General features: G+C 40.4%; 1 protein-coding gene across 1 annotated transcript; it reads right to left on the reverse strand.

The window, feature by feature from the left end:
• Window positions 1-14,903: 14,903 nt before the first annotated feature.
• LOC117481921 (rab-like protein 2A) lies at window positions 14,904-17,651 on the reverse strand. Its single transcript, XM_034129858.1, has 5 exons — window positions 17,588-17,651; window positions 16,644-16,679; window positions 16,261-16,358; window positions 15,994-16,077; window positions 14,904-15,732 (listed from the first exon to the last, which is right to left on the reverse strand). Exons 1-5 carry the CDS (start codon window positions 17,649-17,651, stop codon window positions 15,655-15,657), a joined length of 360 nt encoding a protein of 119 aa, XP_033985749.1. The 3' UTR covers window positions 14,904-15,654.
• Window positions 17,652-17,983: the final 332 nt, after the last annotated feature.

The following is a 17,983-nucleotide window of genomic DNA, read 5'->3' on the forward strand; positions in this document are numbered from 1 at the left end:
CCAACACACACGAACGCGCACATGACCAATGAGGGCACGAGATAAGTTTGTGCACAGATGGAAGGCTGACAGGCAGGTAGACCATCCAGTTATTTTAGCCGGGCCGGCTAAAATGATTGGTCGTAGTTTTTACAGTATTACGGCTTCCACAGATGACATTTTTTTATGGATTTTTTGTCAAAGCACTTAAGATATTCATTGCTATCGGGATGTTAAGAGCATTCCATGGAATATAACAAAAAGTGTATCTCGAGCCGGTTTCTCAAACGTACCTACCCCACCTTTAATGATTCAAAATTGTAAAAGAAAAAAGGTTAACAATAGAGCAGGAATGAAAACACTGGTTAAACATAGTGCTAAGTTCCAGTAAACTTATAAGATATGCAGATGTTGCAGCTGGTGCCTCTTTTATACTTTTAACTCAAACTATAGTATCAGTCCTATAAAAGCCAAACCCGACAAATGCAGGACGTTATGAATAAAATGAGTTTTGGGTGCTGACGTAGCATCTGGGACAACTCGCTGTGTCCCAAAAACATAGACATTTATGTCAGAATTATTTGCCTTATCTCTGCTAGTTTGACAGCTTCTGCAACATGTTCACTAGTAGCATGTAAAAATAAAGTGCCAACATTATATCCAATATAATGATCATATAACGTCCCTGCACGCCAACTCCCAACCAGCTGCATTAATCAAGTGGTTAGTTTCAGGTGTGACGTTACAAATGGCTTGCTTAGATTTCACGTTGTAGAGCTTGTTGAGGTACATGCACAGTCTGAAAATAAGCACTGCTTGAGAAGCCACTTTCAGGGGACTGAATATCCTCTGGGAGTTGACGGTTTTATAATCAAGTGTGTACGGTTTGCGTTCTTTATTTGATCAGTGTCATGAAAAAAGACCCTGTAAAATCTTTTTGCATGCAGACTTTGTTAGCTTTGCACACTGTATTAGAGCAGGTTAAATGGATGGGTTAAGAGGGGAGGATGGAGGGAAATAAACTAATTTAGTTGAATTTATCCTCTAAACTCCACCGTGTTCCTTCATAACAAGTTGATTTATGACTAGCTGTTGCTGAGGCTCTGTTTTTATTTATGTCAGCCTCTACAGTATATCTTATTTTGATGTTGCCTTGATGTGTATTCATCTTCACCTTAATTACAAAGCAAGAGGATATTTGACAATTAAGCACAGAGGGAGATTGAAATGTCACCAGCAGAGAGCCAACTGAGAGACTGAGATATCAGACTGTAATGCAAGTGGGGTATATCTGATCCACACGCCTTGGCACAACTCACAGTGTTAGTAGTTCCACTCAAACAACGTCTAAACTTGTTATTTAGTGAGTTTAAGAGGTGCTGGTAGGTGGATTGTGTTACCTTTTGGCCCAGCCAGGCTAGTTGTCTTTATGCTAAGCTACGCTGACAGGCTTCTTGCTTTTTATTTACTATATATAGACATAAAAGCATTGAGGTATAAAGAGAACTGGAGGGACCCGTTTATTAAATGTTACTCAGCAGCGCATTAATCCAGACTGCAGAGTGATAAATTAGCTGGATTATCCAGTCATGTATGCATCTATTGGCCCATTGAGCAAGCACACCTACTTACTCACGCTGCGAGATAGTTAATTGGCATATGTCATAACATCTCATATTAAGCGTTAACAATAGAAAAGCATTTATAGAAAATATGTCAATGTCAAAAGTGGTGAAAGACATGACAAGGGGTATTTGTCTCCAGTAATCTGACATATTTTGTATGTACTGTTCCTGCATATTGCCATACTCTATGACAATGTTTACATTCCTAAACCCACACTGCCCAAAATAAGTACATGAGTGAAGGCAAAAAAAGGCAAGAATAATAAAAAAAAACAGTCAACCGAAATCTGAGTTATTAAAAGTCTACATATTTGGGATGCAGATGTCAAAAGATATTTCCAAAATATTAGATTGGGAGTCAGACGGGTATTTCTGCCCAAGTATGAGAGTTCAGTAATGTGTCTTTTTAAGTTCCAAGAATGCACATTACTGAGCTTGAGATCGCCGCAGCCAGCCCGTCACATTGTGGTAACGATAACTCTGATGCGAACATAAAAAAGCTCTTCATTCAACACTAAGCCAGACATACTCCCCACACACACAAACACACACATACACACACATAGAGGCAATTTATTATTGTCCACATCAGTTGCAAAGGTTACAGTTAGAAAAGCAAAGCAGATGCTGATATTTTTCAGCTGCACATGTGCGCTGCAGATAATACTTGCATACAACGCTAGAACAGTGGTTCCAAATCTGGGGGGCCCGTGGTTATAAAGGTCTTTATTCCCATGAAATCTGTAAACATGCCGAGTTTTTTTTTGCACAATAAAAATGCATGCTGACATGTCAGTTTTAAGGCCTCCTCCCTAAAAGTGACTTATTCCTCCCTATTTAAGATGTCACACTCTAAAGTTGCAGTTATGCAATCATTACAATGTTTCTAATAAATCCTATAAGAGTCTTCAAGCAAATGTATCAAAATGTATCTAAAGAGGGGGGCTTTGGGACCACTGCTCCAGGGGTATCATAAGTATAATAACCCATGCACACTTACACACAATCTCCCGTTCTCCTTAAAACCAACTATGATCATGCTTTCCCGTGACTAATAATTTTGCGAAGGCGAAGACTAAAAAAAGCAGCAACTGACGTTTTCCAAGGCAGCTTGAATAACTTCCATTGACAGCTTTCGATGGAAGCGGAAAATCTCTTCTCTGTATTGGAGAATTTTTTTTGGGAAGATGGGTTTTCCCTTTTTTGTAATATCCTCAAAGCCAAGCTTGGCACAGAAGCCCTCTGGACGGGAGGATGTTGGCTCGAGCCAGACAATGAGCCACCGCAGGGAGGAGAAAAGATCAGAGCAACCATGTGGCTCTGTCATGCCCCTGATTTGCTAAAAATTGTTTACTTCACTCCCTTGTTAGCCAGACATGTTACATACTTTAGAAGTTTGGTGAAATTGTCAGCTTGTATTGGCTGCTGTCTATTTTTTGGGGAAAAAACGAACTGGTAAAGGCCTACCACAGCTCGTCATTAGCTCTCTTAGCTCAGAAGTTGTGAAGGAGGAAGGTGCGGGGAAGTAAAATGGCTACCTTTCCATTCTGACTACTGAGGAGGATGAACAGATAAGACACTTACCGCCGCAGGTTTATTTGGTGAGTTTTGGCAGTGGAACCACTTCTTTGGCAAAGGATCTAAACACCCACTTTTCCTCACCCCTTATACACATACACAAACGTGAACACACACTCGCTGACTCCACACAATGGCATGACTGTTTCTGCAGTTTCAAAAACACATTTGCCAATCGCCCTGCGGAGCTCATTGTTACTGAATATCGGGGCACACAAACACCAAACCATGTTCAGCTTCCAACAAATTTAGCAATGCAAAGAGACAGTGCCAATGAGGTCTGCCAACATGCATCGTTGACCCCAAACAGCCAGAAAACAACTGGAAACTGACAGTGTGCCCCTCTCTGTGGTTGGCAGAGGAGAGAAGAGAGGAGGAATGACTTTTCAAAATATTTGTGGATGAACTCAAGCTCAAGATCAGGCAGGGGAGAACCTATAAACTATTTCTCCTCATACTATAGCTCTGATACTTTCACATCAACACTCTGCTTACGTAGAGTATATGCAAACAGTATCACAAAGACAAACAGTGGAAGACAAAGCCCTGCTGCCGTCTTACTGAATGCATGCCGGCGCAGAAAAAGTCAAATACCTGCAAGCAGTTAAACGTTCCATATGAAAAGCAAACAGTGAGTATAGGAGAGGTTGAGAGGTGTAGAGTTAATGTGTTGAGCTGTGTGAGTGAGTATACATGTGTGTGTACACAGTGCTGACCCCTGAGTCAATTTATCTTGTTTCCATATATGTGTGAGAGACAGACACGCCTTCTACACCTACAAGATAGCTGAAGCCTGGGAGACATGTCAGTGTTTGTTGTGACCTTTTAGTCCACCTACAGGCTAAACTTACTGCAGTGCGGAGAACAGGCATATTGATATGTTTGCTCACAATTGTAGTATACTGCTGCCAGAGTTTTTCAAAAGGATCGACTCTCTTTCCTCCAGAATTTATTTATTGATGCGGTTATCATATCATATTAGGTTTCTTCTTGTAACCATTAGCTGTTTCAAGCAAGGTAAATGTGGTTGCTGCATAAAATATTTAGTAATATCTTACAAAGTTAAGACTGAGTGATGTATAAATCTGTTGCTTAGAAACATCCTATCACAATTAATCAACTATTTAAACAAGTCACAGTAGCATCAGAAGATGTAGCATAACGTCCAAAAATAATATTACGGTTGGTCAAAGAAATGTAACAACTGACTGCAAATCTTTCGTAGATGTATGAATGACTTTATTTTTTGTAAAAGCAAACATGAAGTAGTTAAGAGGGATTCATTCAGTTTTAAACAAGTGAAAATATCAGATTATGCTAACCTAGTTGAAGGCAATTTATGGTATTTACAGTTTTAAATGAAATGCCGCAAAATGGGGCACTTCTAATGTGCCAAAATTAAGAGGCTTTATATCTGACAACGTTCTTCTCTTGTAAACATTTTATTACAGTAAACAATCAATCATCTTTAATGTGTCGGTTTGGTTGCGCTTTGAACGGGTCCCCTCTGAAATTTAAAATCATCACAGCTCATTTTAAAATGGCAAGTTTCTGGTCCATATTCCATATCCAGTCAGACGGTTGTTCGAGGGATTGACACAGGGAAGGTCCGCTCCAGCTCTCCCTGCCCTCTAGCTTTTGTCTGCAGTGTTTGCTCTGGAGTTGAGTGGTTCTTTTGGTGTTGGAGCTCTGTCAGCCCACACCCTAGTGCAGCCTGACAGAGATCTGGGACTGAGCCACCTCTGGTAAGCAGAGGGGGCCTAAACTAGTCTTATAGGCGTGCCCCTTCTGCCTGTTGAGTCATGCTGCCATGGTGTACTCATCACCAACTTCTTATGCTGAATATGAAAAATTAGAATTAAACCTGTCAAAACAATTAAGTTATTGACTTATTTTAATAAATATAAACAAAGGCATTGACCCTTTTTCTGACCTCATATTGGCAGGTTTTCCCTACCATTATAAAACATAGGCATTCCAAAGACATTGCACATTTTTGATAACAGAGCCTTTTTATTTATTGTTTTGGTTGTGTGGTTTTATTTCATTGTTTATTTATTTAGGATATTATATTTTTGAATATTCTTGGAATTTGGGGTTATTATATTGTCCTACAAAATTAGTTTTTAGGGCAGGCCTAATCAAGTGTTAGAGTAAAAGTAAGAGATGTTTGTGGCAGGTGTACAGGACACACATAAAGTAGAGTTGAGTGCACATGTTTACAGTTACACAAACTTCCCCCTCCACCACGGAGCTATGTGTTAATGCTTAATTCGCCACCACTCACAACCAAGGACATCTGCAGGTTCAGCTGCCGAGTCTCAAGCAGATAAAGAGAAGCCGTGGTGCACGGCGTTCCTGTGGCTTTTTCACTTTTATATTCTCCGTCCTGTCATCACTCAATACAACCCTGTCAGGCGCTCTGAAGTGGCACATTTATCACTGTAAGGATGGTTTTACTCAGCAATGAAAGAGCTGTTTTATAAGCCGAGCTACAAAGAAGAAAAATAGCTACTGGACTTTAAAATGCCACCCTCTGTTCTTTATCTAGAGAAGATGCATATTCATAGCGCAATTTACAGTCCTTTTGAAGAGTTCCTTTGATTACGTAATTTGACAGTATTGTCTAATTTGGAGAAAGAGCAGAGAGACCTGCACTGACTTGCTGTAATTTAAAACCAAAAATAAAAGCAGACAGGTTCTGAGGCACAACTCCTGTTTCAAAATGCCTCAATATTTACACTTTATAATGCTCAACCTTTTGATGAAAAACCTGAGCTAGGCTGGCATCATCTTTAAAGCTGCTACTCAACTTGGCCTATGATTTGAAATATTCTCTTACACCAAGAATGACAATTGCTTATCAGGACGGCTGTTATAGCTTCTGATGAAATTCAAATAACATTTCAGATAATGATGCAGTATTTTCAACATGCACTCGCCAGTAGCACAGAGACTGCGAAAAAGGCCGGGAGACTGAGACATTCGGGGGGAAAAGTAATGTGCCTCAGCCCTACTTGAGTGAATTCAGCTTAGATAAAAGTCTAAAAAGTCATTTACTGTCAGTTTGTGCCTCATGACGCCCTGAGGTGCTCCAACTGGAGGGGTATACGGCCTCCCGTGTGAATTTTACTCCAAGCTCGCCTTGTTCAAAAAGCCAGGCTGGTGTTGAGCTTGTGCCTCAGGGAGTAATGGCGACTGGGTGGCGGCTGAGCAGCAGCCATGAGGGAAGCACACTGTCAGTCCTGTGATAGCCGTATGAGATTCCACATGCTCTGATGAGTAATTCCTCCCTCCCTCCTCCATCACCATGTGGTTCATGGCCCTGAGTCATCGTCCGCACTTTCCCTCACTCCCCGTCCGTCTGTCTCTCCCTCTCTTTCCCTCGACGTGAAGAGGATTCTTCCTTCAGCAGTGGCCGTCCCACTGGGAAACTCAACAGAATATCCTCCCTCCGATGACTCACCCACCAATATCGAGAGCTCCACTCCACACCACCCTCTCTCCAGCCAACACAGCCCACCTCACCACACCCAGGCCTGGATCCCAGTCCTCCACGGCCTGCTTGCCTCGATGTCTCTCTCTATCTGTGTGTTTGCCTGCATGTCTTCTCCTGTGTCTGCCTGGATGCCATTTTCTAGAACTCTCTGCGTTCCTGCTGTCTTGTCAAGATGTCTCATGGTTTACCTGTCTCTATGCACCCATCTGCCTGCCAGTATTTCTACCAGCCTGTACTGTGTGCTCTCTGAGTTGTGATAGTCTGCCTTTGCCGCTTGTCTTATTTGTCAGACTAGCTGTCTACCTTCCTTTCTGTCTCTATTTCAGTTTGTCCCTTGGCAATGATTGCAATGTCAAAATACAAAAGGATAAGGAGGGTTGACTCCCCTGACTGAATATTAAACTAGGAAGGCTTGTGCAGAAATACAATGACAGCGTAATTCATAAGTCTGCCAAAGGGAAACATTGGAATTGTTAGTACATACATTCAGCCAGTGCAGTTCCAGATACACTCAACAACATTTTCATCATTGTGCTTATAGGCATCAGCATATCACATTTTACGAAAGTTACTGTTGGTACTGTTCGTTTTCAGTAAATCCTTGGAGAATGCGTATTTTCCATACACGTGTTCTGCAATTCAATAAGCGCGATTCCATGGTTTGTCTAACTAAGGTTACCGCTCTAAAAGTAGTCAATGCAACCAATACATGCAGTTTATTTGACGAGTGCCCTGGTTTTGCAGCGCGACAGGTTGTTAATGTAAGTCCCCAGACGCCGTTCACAGATCCTCTACATGTTGCGACAGGAGATTTGTTGACCATTGCAAGAGCAATAAGGATTTTTAGGGGCATTATGACTGAGTTAATAAAACACAGCTGCCCTTAAAAGTCCCTCACTTTTCTTGCTGCCTTTTTCTCTCTCCCTCCCTCCCTTTCTTGCATAATCTTTCTGTCTCATTCCAGACTTTTGAGATCAAACTACAACATTCGCTGGTTCCTCGAGTGCGATTTGGTGCATAACTTTGGTATCTGTTCAATCGTGGCTGAAGAAATGAAACAACCAGGAGTGACCGCAATGTCTGAAGTTTGACCTTTTAAGGGGGTCCAGGTCATATATTTCATAAAAAGCCAGCACGCCTCCCAGTATTTATGAATTGTATATTTATAATAGCAGAGTTTTATTGGGATTTGCAGTGACGTTTTTAAAGGGGGTTGAATGAGTTCAGAGCAGAATTTCCGAGAAGGAGCTCTCCATGTGTTCATTAGAAGTTGAGCTTTAACAGAGAAGGTAAACACAATGAGAAGCTTTTACCTTAGCAGAGTTTTCTATATGATGCTCACAATAACACATGTAGTAATGGAGAACTAAGTGAACCCAGTGACCCAGAGCCGAAAACGACCTGGAGGAAAATGTAGGTAAAGTCTATTTAAAGTAAGTCCACAACTCTGCTTACAAATTGCATGAGGAGAGAATATGAGACAGCCATGGTGGGGAAAAAAAATGTAAGCAACTGTGCAGCAAGTGGGGAGATGAGTCCGATTGGGCCTTTTAAACAACGTGAAATGCCACTGAGAGAGGCTTGGCAGGCAGTAGCAGCCAGCACTGTTTAATATCACAACTATAATCAGCACACTTGGTGACTATCCCAGAGCTCCCCGTAGCCATGCTTATTCAAACCAGGCTCATTCCTCCAAGCCTCCCTTACTAGGCCCTCAGCTCTCATACTCGAACTGGCTCGTACTCTCCTGCAGCATATATGGAGAACTTTTGGCTGGAGTGCCTTTATCTGCTTTCTGTGATGTGTCATAGTAGTGGGCTACGTTTGAGGGAATCAGTGATGATCTCGATCTGAGGTGAAAATATTTTCATCTATTCTCTATTTTTGATTTAAGTAAATGTATGATATAGGATATGTTTTTCATGTTTAACAAATGCTCTACATGTAATGTTAGATAGCAGTGTGATATCGCCTACAATCACAATAATTAAATTGGTAATTAGAACTTAAGGGGTTACGACAAAGTGTTCTTACAGACGTAACAAAAGGTAGCAGGTCTGTAAAAACGAACACGCTGCCACTGATCAGTTATACACAGCCTCAAAATAACTTATGATCAGGCTTTAACGTTTTAATAAATACAACTGACGGAAAGATTAATGTAACCACTTCCCACCTACCGTGAGGCCAAGGGAGTCTGTTTCATTTACAGGACTGTTTAAGGCGCGTTGTAATAATCACGGAGGTCTCCTGTTTTTAAAATAAAAACCTCATGCTTCAGCGAATGTCTTACCTATGTGTCACTTGCAGCATGGAGATGCCACCCTGGCCCTCTGCTCTATTAATTACATAAAGCATCTAGTGTCAGGATGCTAAATTCATTAGTGAGGTATGTGTGGCATGCTAGAGTCAGGACAGATATAGAAACAGGCCTCCAAAACAACTTCTTCCCCACTTGGCACATTTGTTCTACATAATGGAGTTGTGTTTTTATCAATTTCAAGCGGTTTGTGTAAAGTTTGAGCTGTAAGCTTCAATATAAATGGTTAAACTTTATATAAAATTAAATTCAAATAGGGTAATTTGCCTGTAACGTAACCAATTTGTTTTGTATTTGGCGCTCTTTGAAGATGGATTAATTCAATAACTTATTGTATTTTTCATTGGGTTTCTTTCTAATCTCATTTCTATTCAATTTATGTCTGGGCTGAAGAATAAAGCCTCAAAAAAATATTTGAAAAAGGAAAAAAATCCAGAAACGGTGCAGCAGAACAAGGTCAGCTGAGAAATGCAGGGCCGTTTTTTTTCTTTCTAGATAAGTGTCATGTGAAAGTTGTTCATCATTGTAAGCATCAGATAGAAACACCCTCTGGTTTTTGTGACTTTGAAGAAGCATGCTTCTTGCACAAGGCTGTACAGTTCAACTTCTACCTATTAAAGATTACGCCTATTAGTAAGCATTGTCATTCACCATTTGACTCTCTGAGCTATTAAAAAGTAAATATTTCATGTACATTTCATTTGGTTAAGTATCTGCAGCTGTTTGCAAATGCAATGCTCTTTTGCTCCTGTATTCTTTGATTAGTTAACTGCCTGAAGCTTTTTTCATATAAGACATTAAGAGATATTTTCGTATACTATGCTCTCTTTAATGGGTCTTATGGTAGCCCATGTATTAGTGGCTTCATGATGACCATATTGTACTATTAGGCCTACTGTACTTTTTGTTCTTTGATAGTATCGCCATATTATTCCCGACAAAATATTATAGAGCAGTTATTAACTGGTGTGTTTACTGACCTTATCGAGCGTTTTTGGTGAGACTTTATCTGCCGAAATGTGCGTGTGCTTTAAAAAAAAAACTTTTTATATTATCCGTAAGACTTCCCATCTGTTCCCTATTTATTTTCCTAATACGAAGCAGAAGTGAATTTGCAATAACTTGGTGGTTACATGAGCCAGAAACTGGGACTTTGTAGGCCAGTTGAACGAAGTGAGGACTCACCTTGCCCGCAAAGACCCAGCATCTAACTCACACCATCATCATCATCGTCATGGTCATCATCAGTCCCATCACTGGGGACTCGGCGTAGAGGAAACTACAAAGGTTTACCTATGGATTCTGGAAATGTCTTAAATATCCTACCACCAAATTTGACTTCCAGACGAGGTAATGAAGGAATGCGGGTGTTATAATAGTAGGGTCATTAACCTGTTTCCGTGCCGATACATACCAATGGATCTGTCAGTGTCTCCAGGAGCAGGCGATGCTGTCCGGTTGTTGTTACCTGCGATCCGCGCAGGTGTCAGCATCCCGCAGCCATATGGGGACTTTGCGTAAAAAGCGCCGCCTGTCTGGTTGGTTGTCTGGCTGATTGAAGGAGATCGCGTCTGCAATAGAAGTTTAACTTCACCGTCCATCCACCGCCAGCTCCAGCACCACCGCCACCGCAGCAATATCTGATCACTGGGTGTTGCATGCATCCCAGATTGAGCAAGATTATCCTTTTGAGGGGTGGGGGGGGGGGGACAAATTGTCTTTCAGAAGAAGTCGGACAGTCCCCCCCCGGCCTATATTTTCCTCTCTGTCAGGGGTGAAAAACATGCAACAGTGTCGCGCCCCCCCTCTTAATAAAAAAAAAATCTTCTTCGATTCCCCCCCGAGAGATCCCCGGTGCGCACCCAGCAAGGCACCCAATATCCATACTGGAAGAGACAGCCGCGGAGAGAGAAAGGACCCTGCTGTTGCTACTGCCATGCTGCAGCCTGGCTTTTATGAGCAGGATATTCCCAAACAGCTGGAAGGAGCTGATATATGGTGCTGCGCCCTCATGTTGGGCCCTCCCCAAAATGGACCGGTGCAAAGTGGTAACCTGGTTATTTTCAGCGCGTCACTGGCTCCTCTCCAGTTATAGGTTCCCGTCGGGAAGCAGCAATGTGGCCCCGAATTTCCAATTATTTTGCAAGAGGACTTTTAGAACAGCCAAGAGCAATACACTGAGTATTGTCCAAGCTAGTGTGTTTGGCTGTAACGGCACACATTCCTGCGGTGTGTTGGCTCGCCCGTCCTCATGCAAGTCTCTGCCGCGCTAAACTGCGTCTCCGGCGGCTCCTCTGCGCCTCTCTCGAGGTGTTCCCCTCTTTTATCGATGCTTCAAGAGGCTTTAAACATCCCAGGTTAATCACACCTCTCACGTTACCTCCCTGAACCGACAATATGTTAGTGGGCTGCGACCCCTGCCGGTAGGAAAGCGCCATGACACTTCATTACATGCATGTGACACTCACAATTTTATTCACGTGAGTGTTGTCACGTAAATATGCAAGGCATGGGTTACAACAGCGTGACAGTTGAATCATTTTTGAACACTCAGTGAGTTCATTACACGTATAAGATAGGAACAATTCTATCCTGCTTATGTATAATATTATATCTATAAAAACATTATTGTAATTTTGCTATAATATTTGTTCACATTAGTCCGTTTTACATTGCTTCAGAGCAGTGGCGTACCCAGGAATTATTGTGTGGGTGGGCCTGGAGAAATGTAGGTGGGCCAGGGGGAGACTTATTAAGCGTGGGGTCTGAGCTGAAACTTCATTAATGATTTTAATGATTTGTTAATGCACTAATTGAACATAAGCATAAACTAGCAGTGAAAACAAAAACATAGGCACGGCTTTAACGGTACTTTTATCGTTTTTTTTGGAGAGAAAAAATAAGGTAAACTAACTAACACAAATTGTGAACAAAACTATCATTGCTTTTTATTTTAATTAAATACATAATATTTCACATCAAAAGAAACAACAGTGTACAAATCTGTGAATCAAAAACAAAAATCACCTCCTGTTGATTTAAACTTGACAGTTGATTTTCAAATTGGTGAATGTATTTCCTGTGGTCACTGAGAGCAGAACAGAATCATTTCTAAATGCATACCAATGGCTACTGTCTTATTTCCTACAGTGGCTGTGTGTTTGTAGAGAGTCAAAGCATAGGTTGACAACTGCTGGGGACGACTGTAGAAATAGTTAAGGAGCTCTCTGGGGAAAAAATATCTACTTATTGGAGGCATGCCAGCTTGACTTTAAAGGTCCCCTATTACGCAAAATCCACTTTTTCATACATTAATATGTGTCCCCTCTGTGCTAAGAGATTTTGTGAGTTTAAGGAAAAAAGATCCCCTCTCTTTTTGTCCTGATCCATTTATATAAAAACCTGTCTGAAGATGAGCTGATCAGGTTTTGGCCACTTTGTGATGTCATAATATTTGTTTGTGTTTTGTAACCATTAGCCAATAACCAGCCAAAGTAACACCCGCCCACCTTATCACCTGAATCTCCTCCTAAAGCACCATTGTGTTTGTTTTTAAACCAAACCATTTACATTTAAAGCTACACAAACGGAATCCACACTTTTTAAACAGAGGTGCCGTATATGGCATGCTACAATCCGAGACCTATAATATATTGTTGAAAAATAGTATTAGGTGACCTTTAACGTTTATGCAATGGCCATGGCAGGACGAATACGAATGACGAATACGAATATGTTTCATTTCAGATTTCATAAACTGCAAAAGGATACTATTCGTCCATGAGAAATCTCTCCACAGCTTGTCGACCCTCCGCTTCGCGTCGGGCCGAACCACGCCCCTTAGCTGTGATATAATGAGCATATACCACGGCCTGTCGTGAGCTATTGCTTAAATATATGAATGTTTGGCATATATGCATAGTTAACCACCTGTGGAAAAGGTGAGCAGATTTTATTCTTTCTATGAACTCTTAAAACTTTTGAACTCTGAACTATGAACTAGGGGATGATTTGCACAAAACAAGGTGACAAGGTGCTAACATAAAAGCCACCCATCGTCCAAGTGCATGCGTGCATCTGGATTCCCTGAAACTCTGTGTGGTTGTTCCTCTCCACCATGTGTGTACGACTGTGTGTGCGAATGTTTGTTTCCATTTGTGTGTGAATTTGTTTGAGAGAGACGAGGATGCCTGTGACAGTGAGAGTGTACGGATGATTGTTAGGGTTTACATCTTTGGCGCTAGTCCACTTTAGCCTTACTGTATTACCATCAGAGATTCCCGGCAGTGGCTGTGTCACACAAACACGCACATTAACAACGCACACACACACATATAGAAATACACACATACATTCATCTTCTACAGATTGACCCTCATTGTTCTGCATTCTTGTGTTGTACTGAGTGAAGTCTTCAGAAAGTGGACTGCTCTGCCAATAGGGAGAGACAGACGGATGGACAGACGGACAGATTACCACAGGGTTTGGAAGGAAACCATCGAGACATTTTGTATTGCAAGACGACTTTAAGTCCCCCTGTGACTGTAGGTACAGCTTATGCAGTGTCACTGTTTCGTACACCCCTTCCCAGATGGCGTCTGCGCTCCTTACCCTCCACTCTGTCCGGCAGCACTCCTTTTTCCTTTTTCAGACCTTCAGTTTCTGAGTTTTGGATATGAGGTGATCCAGTGAGAAACAAACACAAAGGAAAAATGTGCCAAAAAATAACTTTCAACTGTATATTTGTCTTTGCTTTAGGACTATCTATAGTTACAGCATTCTTGAGCCGTTAGACTCAATAATATGGTGCCATCTCCTGGAAATCTTGAGAACTACAGACATTTGTTAGATCCTTCTGTATTTCCTACAGGTGGAAATACAGTCACTGTTATTATTTTGTAAAGAAGCAGGCTATTGTTTATATTAATATACATACATATATATATATAATAGCCTGTGTATATCTACCTGTGAGCTTTGCATTAACATTTCTATTTACATTTTGAGACAAAGTATCACAATTGATTTTACTGTGACAGAGCTTATTATCCAGTTTGCCGTACTGTTCCCATATAAAGAGAAACACTTGAAAGGTGAATGTGTACAGTCTGGACGCACACAAGCTGGCCTGGTCATAAGAAACTGTAATGAAGACCCGGTCAGATGGTAGTGGAAGTGCACCCCAAATGCAACGTGTAACAGACTTACACATGAAAAGGTGAAATAAGTTCAGTGAAAGGTTATCTTTGTCTTGTTTTCTAATCAACAAAGCACAATCTAAATAGTGTAGGGGGAGCAGTGTAACCTTTTTAAAAACCCACTGGGGTCCGGTCACCCGCTGGAACCAGTGATCTTATCGTCAGAGGGGTTTTTCTTTCATTGTTGGTTTTCTCCTTGTTTGCACTGTGAAGTTTAGAATGGTGGATGTATCACTGCAACGCCTCAGCCTTGTCTCACAGGTGAACTTCCCCTTTCAGCGTCCGATGAGCAGGCAAACCTTTCTCCGAGCGACCTCTAGACACTTCTAAGCATTAGAAATCCCCTCTCCATTTTAATACCTGAAAGCGAAATAAAAGTGAACCAGAAGCTACCTAGTGTTCCTCATCCAAACAGATAAGGGTGATAGTGAAGGTTGAGGCAAGATCTGAGATGTTGCCCAGGATATCTCCACCACAGAGATATATGTTTGTTATATTATGTAATACATTTATAATTAAAACATGAACTGCATCAAAGTTTTTGTTCCTGCTTAATTCAGTGTCGTTGTAGTACAAGTATATGCCAGTGTGATTTATTATGCCACAGTCAAATATCAATACAAAATATATAGACATGATTCCTTTGTACAGCATATAGAAATAATTGAACACATTGAGGGTAAGATTCTGCAAGAAAAATATGTTTTATGTTCTTTGTGGTAACATTCCTGCTAATATGAATGAGTGCTGCCTTCACAAATCCATCAGAGAGGACACAGCTGGCTGAGCATTTCACAAGAGATGAATGCAACTGCTGTCTACTCACGTACGGCTGGCTGTTGCATTTTATAATATGCTGAAATTCACGACTTAATGCCCACTTCTGGACCACAGCAAGTCAGAAAGAGACACAGGATAACAATTGGGTTACATGGTACATTAAGTTTTCATTTAAAAGTGTAGTGAAAACAGACTTTACATCCTAAAACTAATGCAACAAAAGCAGCCATCTGAGGCTGCTCACTGCTGGCACTGCACACAACGAAACACACACACATCGAGAACAGCAGCAAATCTGAATCATAATCACACGTTCTCTTTGATCTGTGAGACAGTTTCCAATGCTTCACATTCTTATTACAAATTAAAATACATTCAGCCTCATTGTAGAATTGTTCATTAGTATTGTAGTAGATACAAAGTATGAATGACAAGTTTAAAACAGCAGCTGAATAAACTTGGTAAACAACACAATTCCTAATTATTCCACCAGGTTTATTTCCCTGCCAATGTCACTGGACAGATGGAGAGCAGTGACTGAAAACCTGACTAAAAACTCCAACCTCCAGTGATAGAGTTAGAAAACATAGGTATCAAAGTAGACAACGAATGTGACATAAGGACAAACAATGTGCCAGTAGAGGCTAGAGGTTTAGGAGGATCCGTAACCGTTGGTCACTCCAACTCAGGACTTTCTGTTTTCAATCCAACCTCATCCGCTTCGGGATCTTCCTTCTCCTCCAGGTCAAAGTTCTATAAGAAAAGTGCAGCAAATGACATCAATATGAAAGTGTTTTCAGACAAACTAAAAAGTAGTTAAAAAAAGTTAGTTTTGTTGGAGCTCACAAATAGGTTTGGAATAAGAACATCTGAGAATTAAAACAGCAGATTTTACACTAATTATGTTTGTTTTTTTTAGAGCACACTGCATTGTCAATTCTTGCAATTTACATCTTTCAGTTAGGTATTTATAAAACTACTCGGATTGTTTTTTTTTAATTTAGAGGGATGTACCTCTAATTCCTGCAACACTTCATCCATGAAGTCGCTGGGGTTTTGCTTGTACTCCACTGCTCTCGTGATCATCTCTCTGAACATCTGTTGGGACAGTTACAGTCAGAAGAAATAACACAAATGGGTTCAACTGTATGGGCAATTCATAAAAGGTGTGGTATCAAGACAAGCAGTTAACTGTAAAACTGCTGATGTGATTGAAATGCATTAAAAAATGATCCTGGGGATGACTGACATGAACACTGGAAGAGAATAAGAAGTGCAAACCTTAACTACATTCGTCCCATCAGCCGCAGATACAAAGTAAAATGGGATTCCTTGCTTCTTCCCAAAGTTAAAGCTTCTCTGTGTCACCTTCAAATCCGCTGAAAATACAAAAAAACAAACATGTTCACAACTATAATTGTAAATTGAATGTGTAATCAATCAAAGGATAGTCAGAGTAATGTAGACAAAGTGTGCAAACTAATAAAAACATGTTTATTTATCCTAATTACATTAAAGGAGAAGATTGGAGGTTTTTAAGTGTTTTTTTTTTTAAGGTAACTATCCATATTAAACTTACAGTAGAAGTGTGTTGGTTTTTGGTCAAACATAGATGGATAAAAGAGTTGAATACTCTTCGTGATGTGTGTCAGTACCAGACTTACCATCAATTTTGTTAGCCACCAGAGGTGTGAAAAGTACTCAGATATTGTACTTAAATAAAAGTAGAAGTAATCAGATCTTGTACTTAAATAAAGTAGAAGTACTCAGATCGTGTACATAAAAGTAGAAGTGCAGAGTCTAGGAATACCTTGTTACAAGGGAAAGTCCTTCATTCAAAATGTTCCTCAAGTTAAAGTACAAGAGTGGCATCTCAATGTACTTATACGTACTCATTATGCAGATTGGCCCATTTATTATATATTATATTATGTTTTGATTATAATTATTGATGAAATAATGTGTTTTTTAGTGCTGGTAAAGGGGCAGTTTTAATGGCTTTAGATACTGCAGGGTTGTAAATGTTACTCCAGCTGTGACTAAAGTCTTCGTCAAGTGTTTTTATATTTCACATCATTAATCCAAATCTGCAAGTAACCAAAGATATTAAATAAATGTAGTAGAATAAAAGTACACCATTTATCTCTGATTTGTATTGTGGAGTAGAAGTACAAAGTAGCAAAACGTTAAAATACTCAAGTAAAGTACATGTCCCTCACAATTGTACTGAAGTACAGTCCAGGAGTAAATGTACTTAGTAACTTTACACCACTGCATTGCAATATAATATTCTGTATGGTATCATGTCATCTTGTATTGTTGTGTTTTTAACTATTATTGTTATCTAACGGGATATAATGCATTTCTATCTCATTCTTTTTAGTATTTAGTATTTGCTATCATACTTTTACATGTTGCATTCTATTACAATATTATTTTGTTTCTCGGTGACATGCTTCACTTTTAGTTGGTTACGTACTCTATCATATGGTTAATGGTTTGAGTCGGCTGCTTCATTTAGACAAGGAGCCCACAATAATACCGGAAATTGGTTGTTGTCCTACCAAAATAAAAGAAAGACCTGAAACTTTTGTCCTGAATTATTTACCCGAGTTGCAGATGTAACCTTTTTTTGCGTCACACTCCTTCTTTCGTGTTCTTTTTATATGCATTTGGGCACATTTTGTGACTAATATATCGTGTAACTGCTTGGGAAATAGATGAATCGTATTTTAAAAGGTTTGACCGGAAGCGAAGTGTTTGATTCGACGTCAAACAGCAATGTCCGACTCTGGAGGCGACCTGACAGGAACACGCCCGGCTTCTCCTAAACATCGCATCGTTTCATCACTCCGGCAGCAGCAGGGCGGATGTTCTTCATCTTCTTCATCGTCTTCACCATCACATTAACATCTGACGCCCGGCGGTGAGTCTCTCTCTGTAAATGAATGACTTCGCATGTAGGCTATAACACAATCCTCGTCTTGTTATTATATGTTCTAAT

Source organism: Trematomus bernacchii, unplaced genomic scaffold (genome assembly GCF_902827165.1).
Source record: "Trematomus bernacchii unplaced genomic scaffold, fTreBer1.1, whole genome shotgun sequence".
NCBI classification, from domain to species: domain Eukaryota; kingdom Metazoa; phylum Chordata; class Actinopteri; order Perciformes; family Nototheniidae; genus Trematomus; species Trematomus bernacchii.

Coding starts and splice junctions, on each gene's coding strand:
- LOC117481921 (XM_034129858.1), bottom strand. CDS start 17,651: ATGCATATAAAAAGAACACGAAAGAAGGAGTGTGACGCAAAAAAAGGT. Junction 16,078..16,260: donor ATGGGACGAATGTAGTTAAG/GTTTGCACTTCT, acceptor CTGTCCCAACAG/ATGTTCAGAGAGATGATCAC. Junction 15,733..15,993: donor AAGTGTTGCAGGAATTAGAG/GTACATCCCTCT, acceptor CTTTTCTTATAG/AACTTTGACCTGGAGGAGAA.